Source organism: Anabrus simplex, chromosome 10, assembly GCF_040414725.1.
Source record: "Anabrus simplex isolate iqAnaSimp1 chromosome 10, ASM4041472v1, whole genome shotgun sequence".
Lineage (NCBI taxonomy): Eukaryota > Metazoa > Arthropoda > Insecta > Orthoptera > Tettigoniidae > Anabrus > Anabrus simplex.
The window spans coordinates 21,186,166-21,201,117 of record NC_090274.1 but is presented as its reverse complement, the minus strand read 5'-3'; the positions used below and the strand labels follow the sequence as shown (position 1 = coordinate 21,201,117).

The 14,952-nt window shown below is 38.7% G+C and overlaps 1 protein-coding gene across 1 annotated transcript in view; it reads right to left on the bottom strand.

The window, feature by feature from the left end:
• Positions 1-7,100: 7,100 nt before the first annotated feature.
• LOC137502415 (sterile alpha motif domain-containing protein 5-like) overlaps positions 7,101-14,952 on the bottom strand; it is a 179,234-nt gene continuing 171,382 nt past the window's right edge. The window contains exon 4 of the mRNA XM_068229498.1: positions 7,101-7,228. Within this exon, the coding sequence (XP_068085599.1) occupies positions 7,101-7,228 (128 nt within the window). The remainder of the gene's footprint in view (positions 7,229-14,952) is intronic.

The following is a 14,952-nucleotide window of genomic DNA, read 5'->3' as shown; positions in this document are numbered from 1 at the left end:
GATAAGTAGAGATGTGGTACGGTCGGTATTAACCATATCAGTACTTAAATTTTATGCATTTAACATTAAAAATGTAAAAAAAGAATATTTCTAAATCTGAGCATGTAATTACTCTCTCCGCCACGATCGTCAGGCTTCACGTTTGAAATATATTTTTCGTATGTCTTTATGGATACCATTACCTACGGATACTTTAAGGTTCTAAAAGGTCAGAGTTAAACTGATAGTCGTTTTTCTGTAGAGATGATCAAATATATATTTGTTCAACTTTATATCACCACATGAATTAATTAGTTCACATACTGCAACAAATGCACATTCTTGTAAACAATGCGGCGATATAAATACTTGCCCAGTAAGAAACAAGGAAAGGAAATTGTGATGATGATGCTTGTTTAAATGGGCCTAATATCTAGGTAATCGGTCCCTAACGGTACGAGGGGAAGAAAATTACATTATAATTAAAATTGTAAAATGTATCCACTGCTTAGAATTTAAAACAAGCTATGTTGAAAAATGGTTAGTTTAAAATACTCAGTTGATCTTATTCTTATTTTCTGATAAAATGATAAAAAATATGTATTACGGTAGATTAAGACATTGCCTTGGAATACAGTAATATATATTATTCAAATTAATATTTTTTAAACACATTAAAATATAAAAACACCAAGTAAAACAGAGTCAATAGAATAAAACTTAGTAAATACTAATATAAAGACTAATAGTAAATACAACGTTTATATATGATAAAACCGCCCACTATCCTTCATAAAACGGATGACGAGTTTTGCTGACTACTCGTCATCTCCTAGGATAACTGAGATGGTACTCGGGAGTTTTAGACTACGGCGCAGATCGGCCAGGTCCATACAATCCTTAAGGATATGTACCACGGTGAGATGACCACCGCAAGTACACACCGGAGGGGTTAGGGTGTTCTTCCTTACGAAAATATCAATGAATTGTCATAGACACTAGGTAATCGCCAGATAGAGACCATGTGCAATGTGTACACCTTAATTTTGTCTCTTGCAGGGTATTGTTACCAGGGGCCAGCATATGTCGTAAAGTATTGTTCAGAAAGTAGGACAGTAACTCAACAAGGAGAATATAATCAACTGAGCTCGCAATACCTAGGACCGAAAAATGTGTTCATAAAAATGGACATCATGTCTCAAAGAGGATATGGAGTGAAAACCCAGGTAACAAATTCTGAAAATTTACGAAGCGTTGGTTCGTTTATGTTAGGACATTTTAAAGTAATCTTGTTTCATAGCAAAGCAGGACAAAATATTTGGGGTGCACTTTACGATGTATCGTAAATGAAGAGAATGCCCTTTGTTGTCCGAACTACTTCCCTACACAATGACAAACATTCAAGCTGGGGTATCAGCCCTAAGCTGGGTCTCATCTCCACTATAAATGAAGTATTGAAAGGCAAGTGCTGTTGCTAGGTAGCTGGATACTAATGAAGTCGTCGTACGCCATGGGGAGAGGACAAAAACAAGAGATTGTTATCCGATCTACAGAATGACTCTGTTAGTTGAGAAACTCACGCAATAGCCTCTTATCACACTCATCAATCACAACAGATTCATAAACACTCGTCAATTAAATGTGCGAGCTGTAATCGTGGTAAAACACACGGTCTATATGCTTCCTTCATCAATGATTCACGAGTGCGTGTATGAGAACACATTTTACAGACACGGACGGGCACAAACGGAACAAATGCTAAATGGGAAGCATTACTCTTTTATATGAAAATCCCTTTCTTTTATTGTGAATAATGTCTCAAGTTCCTTTGCCAGACTGATCAGTGAATAGCAGAGAATTATTCCAGCTAACAATATAGAATTAAGCTCCTTTTCCTTATCATTTCTGCCTTACAACTATGCCCGCCGACAATCTAAAATGGCATCAATTCCGCGTGCATCATATTTTAGACTTTCTTTCTTTCTTTCTTTCTTTCTTTCTTTCTTTCTTTCTTTCTTTCTTTCAATCCGTATACCCTTTAGAGTTTGTTTTTCCGTCGGACTGAGCGAGAGATACCAACTCTACCGCCTCTAGGACAGTGTCCTGTAGCGTGAGACTTCGGGTCGGGGATACAATTAGAGAGGAGGGCAAATAACTCACTTGCTATGCTGAACAGGGGCCATATGGTGAGGGGGATGGGAACATCGGAAGGGAATAGGCAAGGAAAAGTGAAAGAGGCGGCCGTGACATTAAGTTAGGTAATATCCCGGCATTTTCCTGGAGGAGAAATGGGAAACTACGGAAAACCACTTCGAAGATGGATGAGGTGGGAATGGAACCACACTCTGCTCGGTTGACCTCGCGAGGCTGAGCACACCCAGTTCCAGCTCTCATACCACCTTTAAAATTTCGTGTCAGAGCTGGGAATCGAACCCGGAACTCCGGGAATGGCAGATAATCATATATACTAACCTCTACACCCCATAGGCATATATGTTTTATACACTTAGGGAAATAATCACAATTATTTTTATTTTTATAGTGGTTCGACGTTGCACTAACACATTGAATGTTTTGGACGACGACGACGACGCAATGATGGAGAAGGGCTAGGATTAGGAAGGTCTTAGTCTTAATTAAGGTACAGCCCCAACGTTTGTCCGGTGTGAATATGGAAAATGATGGAACATCATCTTCAGAGCTGCCGACGGTAGGGTGTGAACGCACCGCCTCCCATATGTAAGCTTGAAGTTACGCGGCCAACTCGCTCTTCATCGATCATTGTTGACAATCAAAGTTGTTTAGAATAAGCCAGATTTAGTTTTACATCATACAGCACCTATCTGCACATTGACCTGACTCAAGTCTCGAAATGGCACATCCGTCTCATCGACGTGTGTTCCCCCACCAGCTTACAAGCTGACACCTCAATATGTCAAAGAAAATACTCTGCTTTCTCTCCCAGTTTTTCAAACTTGTGAACTCTATGGGTGGGGGAAAAGAGAAAAATCGTCGGCTCGTTTCTTTTCCTTTTAACATTAAACTCTGATTTATGACTGCTGATCTTCAATGATCCCTGAATTCATTGCAAAGTTTGGGTTTATGCAGCTATCTTTTTTTTTTTTTTTTGAAACATAATGTATAGCTGTGATTACTACCACCGAGAATGCTTGCCACTATAGCGAACCGTCTTTATTGCCAATTCAGCCATATATCAGATACAAGCTCCATCTACACAAAGTACTTCAGAGATTCCGCGTTTCCAATCTTGAAGTATAAAGTAGTTTGGATCCATGCTGACTGATCATTTGAGGGATTACTTGAGTGTAGACAACCGGAAACACATCCGCGTTTGTCAGTGTCGCCATTCCCCCTGTCGAAAAACGGACAGGGTGTGCAGCACCTTGTCTTCATTTCATGGTGAGAAAATAGCAAGAGAAGCCAGTGATATGTTCTGACCTTAGATCTCTTTTGAACAACATAAGCTGTCTTCAAGATTTCCAAGATTAAAGTTATGTCAATAAGGAAGATACATAAGTGAACTGAATTCCAGGTTGGAAATACAAAACAGAACAGGTAATGGTAAAAGAAACTGAATTAAGTTGCAGCAAAGCTAATACAGGTGAGCTGAGAGTTGCGCTCAACATTATTCAGTATGAAGGAAGTCAGCTCCTGGACGATACTATATTTACACCAGTCTTTTTCCAGACCAGCTTTGCTTTACGCGAATGAAATCTGGAAGGAAACAGGATAGCTTATTCATAAGTTAGAAGTAACAGACATGAAATTAATAAGAATTGATGCTAATACAAGAAGGTGGGAACAATGCCAAGAGGACATTCAGAATGAGGAGGTAAAGTCTAGTTTATGTATGTAGCTTCGATGGTCGTGTCATACGAGGCGAATGGAGGAGAATAATGGACTTTATTATGGAGGTAAGGAAAGTAGAAGTGGACTAGGACGACGATGGTTAGACTCGGTTTCTAATGATTTAAGTATAATAAGTATGGAAGTAAACGAAGCTACAAAGATAGTTAAAACAGAGGTTAGTGGAGGCATTTAATAAATTCACAGCGGCTGGTAGACTAAGTGGTATGTTCCGAGCTGCCACTGGAGAGATGGCGTTGAATGAAATTAGTAGACAAAGGTTCAATTTAGTTTTTACGGTAGGAGTAGGAAAGATCACAATAGTCTCCTTTTCGTACCGCTTTCTCGCACACCCGTGGGGTCGTAGGTGCGAAATGCGTCGCGCATGTGGATTTGGCCCTGTTTTACGGCCGGATGACCTTCCTGATGCTAACTCTATGTGGAGGGATGTGAGCACTATTGCGTGTTTCTCTGGTGGTTGGTAGTGTGGTACGTTGTCTGAATATGACGAGGAGAGTGTTGGGACGGACACATACACCCGAGTCCCCGAGCCCAAAGAATTACTCAGAAGCGATTAAAACCCCGACCCGGCCAGAAATCGAACTCGGTACCCACTGAACCGAAGGCCAGTACGCTGATCATTCAGGCAACGAGTCAAAGAAGTAGGAAATATCATAATATGAAGATTAAGTTGGGATCCTAGAAACTGGGGATATTATTCGTTTATAGAAAGAGGGATGAGGAATTGGAATAATTTACAAGGGGAAATGCGCGACAAATTTTCAACTTCTTTCAAATAATTTAAGAAAAGTCAGACTGACAGACAATATGCTACCTGAACGACTGCAGATCATTGGTGATTGATTGATTGATTGATTGATTGATTGATTGATTGATTGATTGATATTTGTCTTGACGCCTTTTTATCATCGGTATTGAATCTCTGTCTCTCTCTCTCTGTCTCTCTCTCTCTCTCTCTCTCTCTCTCTCTCTCTCTCTCTCTCTCTCTCTCGCTAGTCATCAGCTGTAAGGCTGGATGGCAGCAGCTCTCCATTCTTTACGTTTCACTGCCTTCCTTTTCAGTGCATAGTAGAAATCGCATTTCATGCCATCTAATATTTGTGTCTAATCTTGGTCGTCCTCTATACTTTTCTCTCTCTACGGAACCCTCTATTATTTTCTTCAATAGAACATAATGTCTATGCATATGGCCTATTAGATGATCCCACCGTGCTTTTATTTGTGTCATAAAACATCTTCTCTTTTCTAAACCCCTCTTCATTCGTGTACATTGATTACTGGACGGAATTTTTCCTACACTCTGTATAAAGGTATAAAACTCTCTCAATGTGAAGCCTTCAATTCCTGTATTTTCTGTTACCCTAAATTATCAATTGTCCGCTAGATACCAAAGGAATTTTTCGAAGATCATGTGAGCTGATTTTGATGTATTGTGCTCGCAGCATGGATTCAACAAACCAAGTTCTCCAACTTTCAGTTTCAAAAGTTCGCAACAAGAAAGGCGACTCTTGTTACTCTTTAGAACTTTTACAGTAGTACTTTCCAAGTTTCATTCCTTTGAAGTAAGATGATATCCTAGCAGCAACTTTACTAACAATCTAACAATGGCAATTATTTGTACTTTAAAAGTATAAATCCTAGCAGTTAAAGGCATGTTATTGATGATATTAACAGTATTGATTACGTATGATATCTGCTTCACAATATTGAGTATACAAAAGTGCCGGATGAGAGAGCAAGGTAAGGAGAATGAAACAAACTGCATAACCGAATACGTGAGTCAGTCGTCTAAACGAACTATGGCGCGCGATGTTCTGGCAGGTCGGCTCGAATTTTAGAACCAATGGAGATGAGTGTAAAGTAATACTATCCGTATATATAACAGCAAGTCGGTCTGGAGCGATGTATAAGAAAATTTATAAAAATTTAAATAGACGTGAATTGATGAGGTACTTCCATAAATCTCAGAAATTTGACTTAGTACCGGAGGAGCTGATGACCCCAAGATTCCTAGAAAAATCGAAATTCTCAAAATTGCCTGAAGGGGCACGCTGGGAGGCCTCAAATGTTGGGCTCAGCATGAGAACGCAGTCGTATAATTTATACAAAGCGACAACCTGTAAGTTTCGTTGGCTTAAAAAAATTTCAGAAATTTTTAAATTTTCATCCCCCCTTTCCCCAAATCAAGATGGCGGCGCAAACTTCCAGACGAGGTAGAAATTTGAAATTTGGAGAAATTATAGCATTTAGCCCCTAACCGACGGAAAAATTCCAAGATGTTCAAATTTTTCACTTCTTATCCCCAAAGATATCGAGATATAGAGGCAATTTTAATGACAGTTCAGACATTCTTTTGAGGTATTTTTTGACTAAACGATAAGTCTATCACAACACAGATGTCCCAGTCTCTGTTCAATTTGGAGTGATCTACAGCTTTGGACCTATGCCTCTTCGTTGTATCTCTTTCCCTTATACCTTAGATTTGGCCGTATTTCTGGATTGTTCGTATATTTGGTGATTTTTACACGCATATTTCATTGTTTGACACACTTATAGGAAAGGGTCATCAAGTTTGGTGCGTGCATTGTCACAATAAAGGGCCATGTGTGAACTAAACTTCATGATTCTAGCTTATACATAAGTATTTAAAAGTAATGTGAAGCGTTAAAACTCTACCCAAAATTTCACCCTATTCAAATTTTCGGACAGAGTTTACCCCCTAAATATGGGAGACACGAGGAAATGCTTTAGTAATAAACATGTAGAAGGACAAAAGGGGCGTCTGATAGCGCAAACTGTTTGTTAATATCATATGACGTTTAGGAGTTGTGAATCTGTGGCGTTTAGGAGTTTTGAATCTCGAAGTGGAGGTCTGCACATTTAAACATGCTTATGCTTATCCGTCATCTACACAGTATACACTAGAGTCCCGTTAAACCGAACCCCGTTAATCCGAAAGTCGGGTTAATCCGAACTGAAATACTCAATTTAAAAAATTCTCCTTATTGAAATGAAAGAAAATATTATAGAATGAAGATTGCATTGTATTAGTCATATTTTACTAGAATAACTTAATGTAAACATAATTACACATCATAAACCATCAATCACTGGTCGTTTATCTTTACACAGTATGTTAGTTTCTTGTGCAGTAGTAATTGGGACCTACTCGAAGATGCAGTGTTAAACCAGCGTCTCATAAACATCACATCAGTGGGGGTAGCAGCGGTGTGTTACTCGACGTAGCGTACGGCAAGTTCTAAGGTGGCCGCGGCATCTGAATGTGACACTAGTTGTTCATTGTGGTCTTCTTCGTCGTCACTCTGTTCCTCATCAACTCCAGATTCTTTCTCCACCATAGCTACAATTTCCAGGACTGTTTATAATTGATGACAGTCAGCTTCCATCCACTCGCTAATGTCATTTTCATTGTCGTTTTCTCCTCTACGGGTTCTTAACTACCCTACTGTAATTTTATACAGTATTTTATTAATGCAACTGCTAAAGAATGTACATTTCAAATTACAGCATGTGCTGTACTGTATTGTAGAAAATATTTTCCTCAGACGTTTTAGGAGCTGGCCTTCCGACCCCAACTTGGCACGTTCGATCCTGGCGCAGTCCGGTCGTATTTGAAGATGCTCAAATACGCCAGCCTTATGTAAGTAGATTTACTGGCACGTAAAAGGACTCTTGCAGGAGAAAACCCTGGCACCTAGGCTTCTCCGGAAACCGTAAAAGTAGTAATAATATTATTTGTAGAAAATATTTTCCGGTTATTCCGAACAGACTCTGGTCCCAATTAGTTCGGATTAACGAGACTCTACTGTATATAAAAGCAAGTCGGTCTGGAGAGATGTATATATAATTATACTGTATAAAAATGAAAATATACGTTTATTAATGAGGCACTTCCAGAAATCTCAGAAATTTGAAACTTGGTACGGGAGAAGCTGATAACCCCATGATCCCTAGAAAAATCAAAAATTCTCAGAATTCCCTGAAGGGGCACGCTGGAGTGCTTCAGATTTTAGACTTAGCATAAGAACGCAGCTATTCAGTGCTATGCTATGCAACTTAATACCATCTCGCTCACAACGTGTACACTAGAATTCCGCATACAATGCAGAATTCCGTAGCGAAGCACGGGCACATCAGCTAGTAACGAATATAAATGAAATACAGAAGCCTTCGTGGCTCGGGTGGCAGCGTGTCGGCCTCTCACCACTGGGTTCCGTGGTACAAATCCCAGTCACCCCATGTGAGATTTGTGCTGGACAAAGCGGAGGCGGGACAGGCTTTCCTGCGGGTACTCCGGTTTTCCCTGTCATATTTTATTCCAGCAACACTGTCGAATATCATTTCATTTCATCTGTCAGTCAATCACTGCCCCAGAGAAGTGCGACACACTTCGGCAGCCGGCACAATTCCTATCTTCACCGCTAGATGGGGGCTTCATCATTCCATTCTTGACCCGGGCAAATGACTGGAAATAGGCTGTGGATTTTCATTTTCTGACGTATCCATTTTCAAAGTTGAAGTCTCTGACACCGCTTTGTCTATTTAATGACAATTAGAAAATCGAACAAGTTATTTTAAATATCTTTTTATAACTCAGAAAGGAAATTTGTAATTTACTTATCATTTTAGGTCGAATAATTAAATTGAAGTTGTTTACTAAGTTATGGAGATATAGCTAGAATATCAGAAATAATTTATCTTTATGATGTCTGTCTCTATGCTTGCCTGTTTAAACTTCTGGTCTAATTCCATAAAAATTTACACAATCATTCCCAGAGGAAACTGTCGCATGACTACGTTTTGTTTCAAAATATGAACTAAAACGTGTATTTTTGAAATTGTAAAACGCCAGGTGATGGCTAAAATGAAGATGATATTGTTTTTATCCGTCAATTTTGTCATTACAGCTGGACGAAATGAGCTTAAATGTGGTTTGCATAGGTCTCATATTTATTTCAAGCACAGGTCTATTCTAACTGTGCAATAATAATTTGATAATTATGTTTTACATGAGGAAATCAATTTTAAACTTGTATTTTTGCACTCTATATTGTGTTCCCCTTATTCATTCAGTAGAATGAATAGAAGATCTGATTCCGTTAAGTTGCAGTTACTTACTTATGCATGTTCTCTACTCTAAAATCCAAAATAAAGGTCATATTTTAAGCTCTACCACAAAAGAAAGCTTAGCGGGTTCACTTAAAATTCAATTTTCTCCAGAAAATTCCTAGACATTTTCATCGTAATGGTAATAGCTCCCGCAGAAATTACCCTCGGTAAGTTTTCAAGGAAGTATTCCCGAGCGCTCTCCACCCGAGCAGTTCTCGGCTAAGTTTTAGCCGTTTATTGGTACGTCCAGTTTATTCACTAGAAGAATATACAGTTTATACGTCGACCACGGGTTACTTCTGCTAATAAATAATCAGCAGTATGGTCTCGTGGTACGAGCCAAGCCTTTCTGAGATTGCCCCATAGTTAAACATATTAATATGCGTCAAAATTTCAGCTGTATCTAAATGTTTACGGCAGCCGTATTGTCCCTGTCTCATCGTACCAGGAAAGCTATCTGAATTTAAGTGACGTTAAAATGCTCACAAAGTAAACAAAAATGCGCATTTCTCTTCCTTCAGCCAAGCAACTCTATGCTGGAAACATCCTAGGGATATGAGCTACGAATTTTAGGTAAATAGAATATAATAAAGTATGGCAATCTCTATTTATTTTCGTAGATTACAAGCCTTTTCTTAATCATTATTATCCGGTCGATTAGATTAGCAGTTTACCTTTTTCTACCACTACGAGCGCTAATGTGAGTTATTATAGTTTTGTTTAAGCCCTTATAACTACATTCTGCATGGAATATTTAAAAAAATCAAATTAAAGCTTCAGGGTATTGAACCAAGGAACACATTACAGAAAGAATTATGTAAATACGTTAATTTTGCTAGAAGTTTAATAAAAACGAGTAATGAAACAAGAGATTTTAGGTCCTTTTCCGGAACTGCATTCAGGCCGGAAGTGATTTTCAAAATTTATTTTTAGAATCACAATTTGAAACCTTTCGTATTCCTGTAGCCTTTAAACTTCCAGCACAATTGAGGAAATTCCTTAATTTTTCGTTACTAAGAAATGTTTTCAACATTTTTTAAAACAAGAAAGGAAGGACTGTAACCACTTCCACAATCACCTTTGGAATTTATGGCATCCAAGTGAAGCTAGCCGAACACTACGGTATAAAGGGTTGCATAACCGACAAGGATTGAATGGATCCACATTTAATCTCCAATTTTCGATTAGTTAAAAGCATTCGAACAAGAATGTTGAATTACCCACATTTTTATTACTTCACCACAAAAATTATTACTGATCACGCTTACAGAAGTGGATTTGACTCACCTGCCACGCGAAATTTATAAAATGTACAGCCTCCCCCCCCCCTCTCCCCAGTGTGCCATGAGGAGGCTTTTAAGGGAGAACGGAAACGAGTGCTCTCCATTAAATGTAATTATGATACATTATCTCAACAGCAGGAGGGTGCTATTTCCGCGAGGCCGGAATAAAAATATCCTTTCAATTAATTCCATTAAGTTTCAGTGTTAATGTCCATAATACGTTTAAAAACAAAAAAGTACAACTCTTGAAAAAATGAACAGCCGATATTTCCATTATGGCGGACGTTAACACATTGGAATGTCGCGGGACAGCAATATGAAACTTAAGGCTAAGGTACTCTACCATCCCTCCAAATGTACGGAGTGTTTCCTGTGATAATACAAATATTCGCATGGTCTCATACCAAATTTACACAGGATGCAGGACACTGAGTTTGAAATGAATGACACAAAAGAAATGTCAAAATAAGAGGAGTTAGGTAAGGATGTCCTTTTTCTCTCCCTCTCCCTCTCTCTCTCTGTCATCTCCTCAATATGTTCACAATGTAGAAAGGGAGAACGAAACGTGATAACACTTCACGGAAAGGAATTAGGAGTATATTACTTTCGCTACCTAGGGATCACCTTATAGGAATATCCGCGACAGAACAGCTGCTGCTATACGAGGAATATATAGTACAATGGACCTTCGAAAACTCTCACTAACAACATAAATGGAAATATTCAGGGCAAAAAATAATGCCGATAGTTACATACGAGATTGGGCCAATATGGGAAAATCTTAAAACGTCAGAACTTACAGAAATAGACTCTGTCAAAGAAAGATATCTAAAGCTAACCTTGGGTATACCAAAATCAGCACATTCACGATTAGACTACGAGCTAGCAAAGGGAGACTTCTTTAGAGGGGACAAAAAAGAAGTTACTACCATCTACACCGCAGACAACAGAACATATCCTACAGAGATCCGAAATTATTGACGAATTCTACGCATCGGATGCATGATAAAAGTTGCATGGGTCTCAACCAGGAATTACGAAGCGTCATCACAGGAATGGTTGTGCACGTGTTTTACCGCATGTTCTGTGAGAATCCATACTTGCATCAAACGAACGAAAAATGTATTTGCAAATTATGACAAAGAAAATGTGAAAGATATCATCTTGAAAAGTGCAAACATCGTACAAAGTCTTTGAATGAATACAATAAAGGAAAGTACTGAACCTCCATAAACACCTCTTGTGTAGCTATTAAGCTGCAAGAAGAGTAGTATTATTCAACATATTCATTGAAAAAGTCCTCACAGTCTGGGATTAAAATTAATGGTAAACAAGTACATTCTATAAGATATGCAGATGATATTGCCATACTAGCAGCAACAGACAAAAGTATGAAGAGAATGATCAACATACTAGTAGAAACTTTGGGAAAATGGAATTTAAAAATGAAGGCAAGGATAAAAAGAACATGACAGTGCGTAAATCCAAGAAAACACCTATAACAAACATCAAAATTGGCCCTAAAAATAGTGAACAAGTGAAACAGTTTTGTTACCTAGGAACCATAATCGCGAGTGATAATCCGACCATGTCAGATGTCACGAAAAGAATAGCAGTGGCAAAGGGAGCCTTCGAAGATAATTAACATCTGCAGGACTACAAACATTCAGATATTCAAACTCGGAATCCCTTTGCAAAAACCTTTGTACGGTTGCGATAGCTGGACATTGGGAGAGCAAAAAAAGGTAAGACTAGAGGCAATTGAAATGTGGATCTGGAGAAGAAAGCAAAGGATAAGTTGGACTGAAATGAAGAGCAATTCCTTGGAGAGAGAGGAGAAAAACGGTATCTTGTAACTGAAATTGAAAACCGGAAAATAAAGTTTATTGGTCACAATCTGTGGTATGGGGAGTTCCTTTGTAACAACAGTGAAGGAAGAATTGCCGGGAAAAGAGGAAGAGGACGAACCAGAGCGCATTATTTGAAGAACCTGCTTCTAAGTTTGAACTACAAGGCCTACACTGAGTTGAAAAGAATGGCTCAAGATAGACACCTATGACTGCGGCGACAAGCCTTAGCCTTTAGAAGATTATGGCCTCATTTACTCTGCGCTAACATTTTTGCCTATTGACTGTCTGCAATTAAATTCCAATGATTAGTTTTGATCCTTTATATAGCAAAGAAACCTGAAGTTCTTAATTTGTTGGAAAAGTACCAAACTTATCACCATACAACATTAACAGGTCGACAGCGAACGGCATGGGAGTGTAGTGTGAATTCGCGAATACGATGACCACAGACAAGCTTGAGACCAAGGCCATGCGGTCAATATGCCAAACCTGTACTAACAATTCACAGAGAGAGATGTACAATACTAAAAGGTAAATTACTTGAAAGCAAATTCAATCTTTCATTTAAGGTACTAATTCGACAAGCAAGCTCGTCAATGGTAAACGGGCTGAAAATTCAGGTTTTAAGCACCAGGAGAGAAATCCTCTCAGTTTCAATTAATGTGTTGAAGGGGTGTCAGTAACTCATGGGGACCACTGTAAGTGCCTAGAAGTACAAGGGCATATCTTCATTGTGGTAATCACATAAACGTTATTGTAAATGAACGTTACAGATTTCTTCATAGTTATAACGGGCACTTAGGGATTGTTGTAAAGATGTAAATGTAAGGGCGTGTAAGTCACTGAAAAGACTGCAGTCAGAGAATGGTTCTAGAGTATAGCACCCTCACCATGATTACTTGATTTGAGAACTAGAATAGATCCAAAAGAAAGTAGCACGATTTGTTCAAGGTGATTGTCGTCAAACGCACAGGGTTAAGAAAATGTTGCAAACATTGGGCTGGGAAGACTTGGGAGTAATGAGACGAGCTGCTCGACTAAGCGGTATGTTCCTAGCTATCGGTAGTGGGATGACTTGGAACGAATTAAGTAGACTAATAAGCTTGAACGGAGGTTTTGAAAGTAGGAATGATCATAACATGAAAGTCAAGTTGAAATTCAAGAGTATGAATTGGGGGGAAAATACTCGTTTATAAGAAGAGGAATAATGGATTGGAATAATTTACCAATGTAGATGTTTTGAAAATTTCCAATTTCTTTGATGTTATTTAAGAAAAGTCTAGGTATACACACAATAGGGTGTCTGCTGTGAGGGCGACAGCACTAAGTGGCTGACTGATGATACTTCCCTGGTCATGCCACCTAAGGAAGGTAAAAAATAACGAGTGTTAACGTCACATGCAAGCTATTTGAATCGATTTATTGATGAAAGAGGCATTACTGTATCAGTTCCTTTGCACAGGCCAAAGTAAAGTGCAGTTTTTACCGATATGTCAGCATCATTTTCTGTACGACTGTGTCTCTATGGAAGCTACTAACTTATAAATTGTGCTGAGATATGAAATTAAGGGCACTAATATTGCATTTGGATGCGAGAGAAGGTGATTCTTACAGGGTTTATGGTGTTGCAGCACAGTGGCAAATTATCTCACTACTCATTTTGCCTAATATGCCACCATTTGAAACGCGGTCCGTTTTTGTGGGCATGAAGTGGAGAATGAACCCTTTTTTTCTGATATTTAATAGTTCAAAACATTTGTAAGTTTTGAAACTCCGAGTCTGATATTGTATTAATGATACAACGAGGAAATAGGGAAATTTCAAATTGTCAATGTAATTGTCACTCTGCGGGAAGCTACTCCATCTACTTACAGTTAATCAGTACTAATATTTACTTACAGAGTCCGGATTTTTAGGCAGTAACAGGCTGAAATGCAAAGTTAGTGAAGGAAGTAACAAGTATAGTCTAACCTGCGCAACGGTTATGCTATGAGGTTTGCATGAACAGTAGGGGTACAACCCATCAGAAACCCTAGCAGTTATATTACTCTCTATCCATTACGGAAGTACGGGCTAGACAACATTTCTTAACACCCAAATTAGTTTCCATCCTAATCTATTACTGGCTAAAACTCTTGGATCTATACAATTCTAGGCATACACGTTTCCGCTTGTTTACCGGACTCTTCAGCGCGTAATCATTTTGCTCAACAACCAATACAATAGTGCATTGCAGCCGTATATTAAAGATAAACCACTTTTCCCTAAGCTAAAATCAAATGATCATAAGTACGTCTCCCGGTCATGGCTATTCATCAACGGCTGATTATTTCAGATGGCAACCTGCCATAAGACATAACCTGCACGGTTGCTAGGTAACATTGTCTGACCGCCCATCCATACCTTATACCTTACTGCCTGCACGGTTGCTATTGTTACATTTTCGTCACACATTTTGTCGCGTCACTTTATATGAATTTAAGGATGACCCTCTACCGTAAGACATATATATGTCAACAACCAAATCAAAGAAATCTGAAATTACGTGTATTAATTTTATACCACGCTATTTTATGTATCATAGAGATATTCTATTTTGGTACTTGTTGATCATGCACTGAAGAAGTTTAAAACAATGTGAAACCTGTCTTCTTTTGCTACCGCATTTTTCCCATACCTGTGGGGTCGCGGGTGAGAACTGCGTCGCACACGTCAATTTGACGCTGTTTACGGCCGGATGCCCTTCCTGACACCAACCCTATATGGAGGGACGTAATCACTATTGAGTATTACTGTGCTGGTTGGTAGTATGGTGTGTTGTC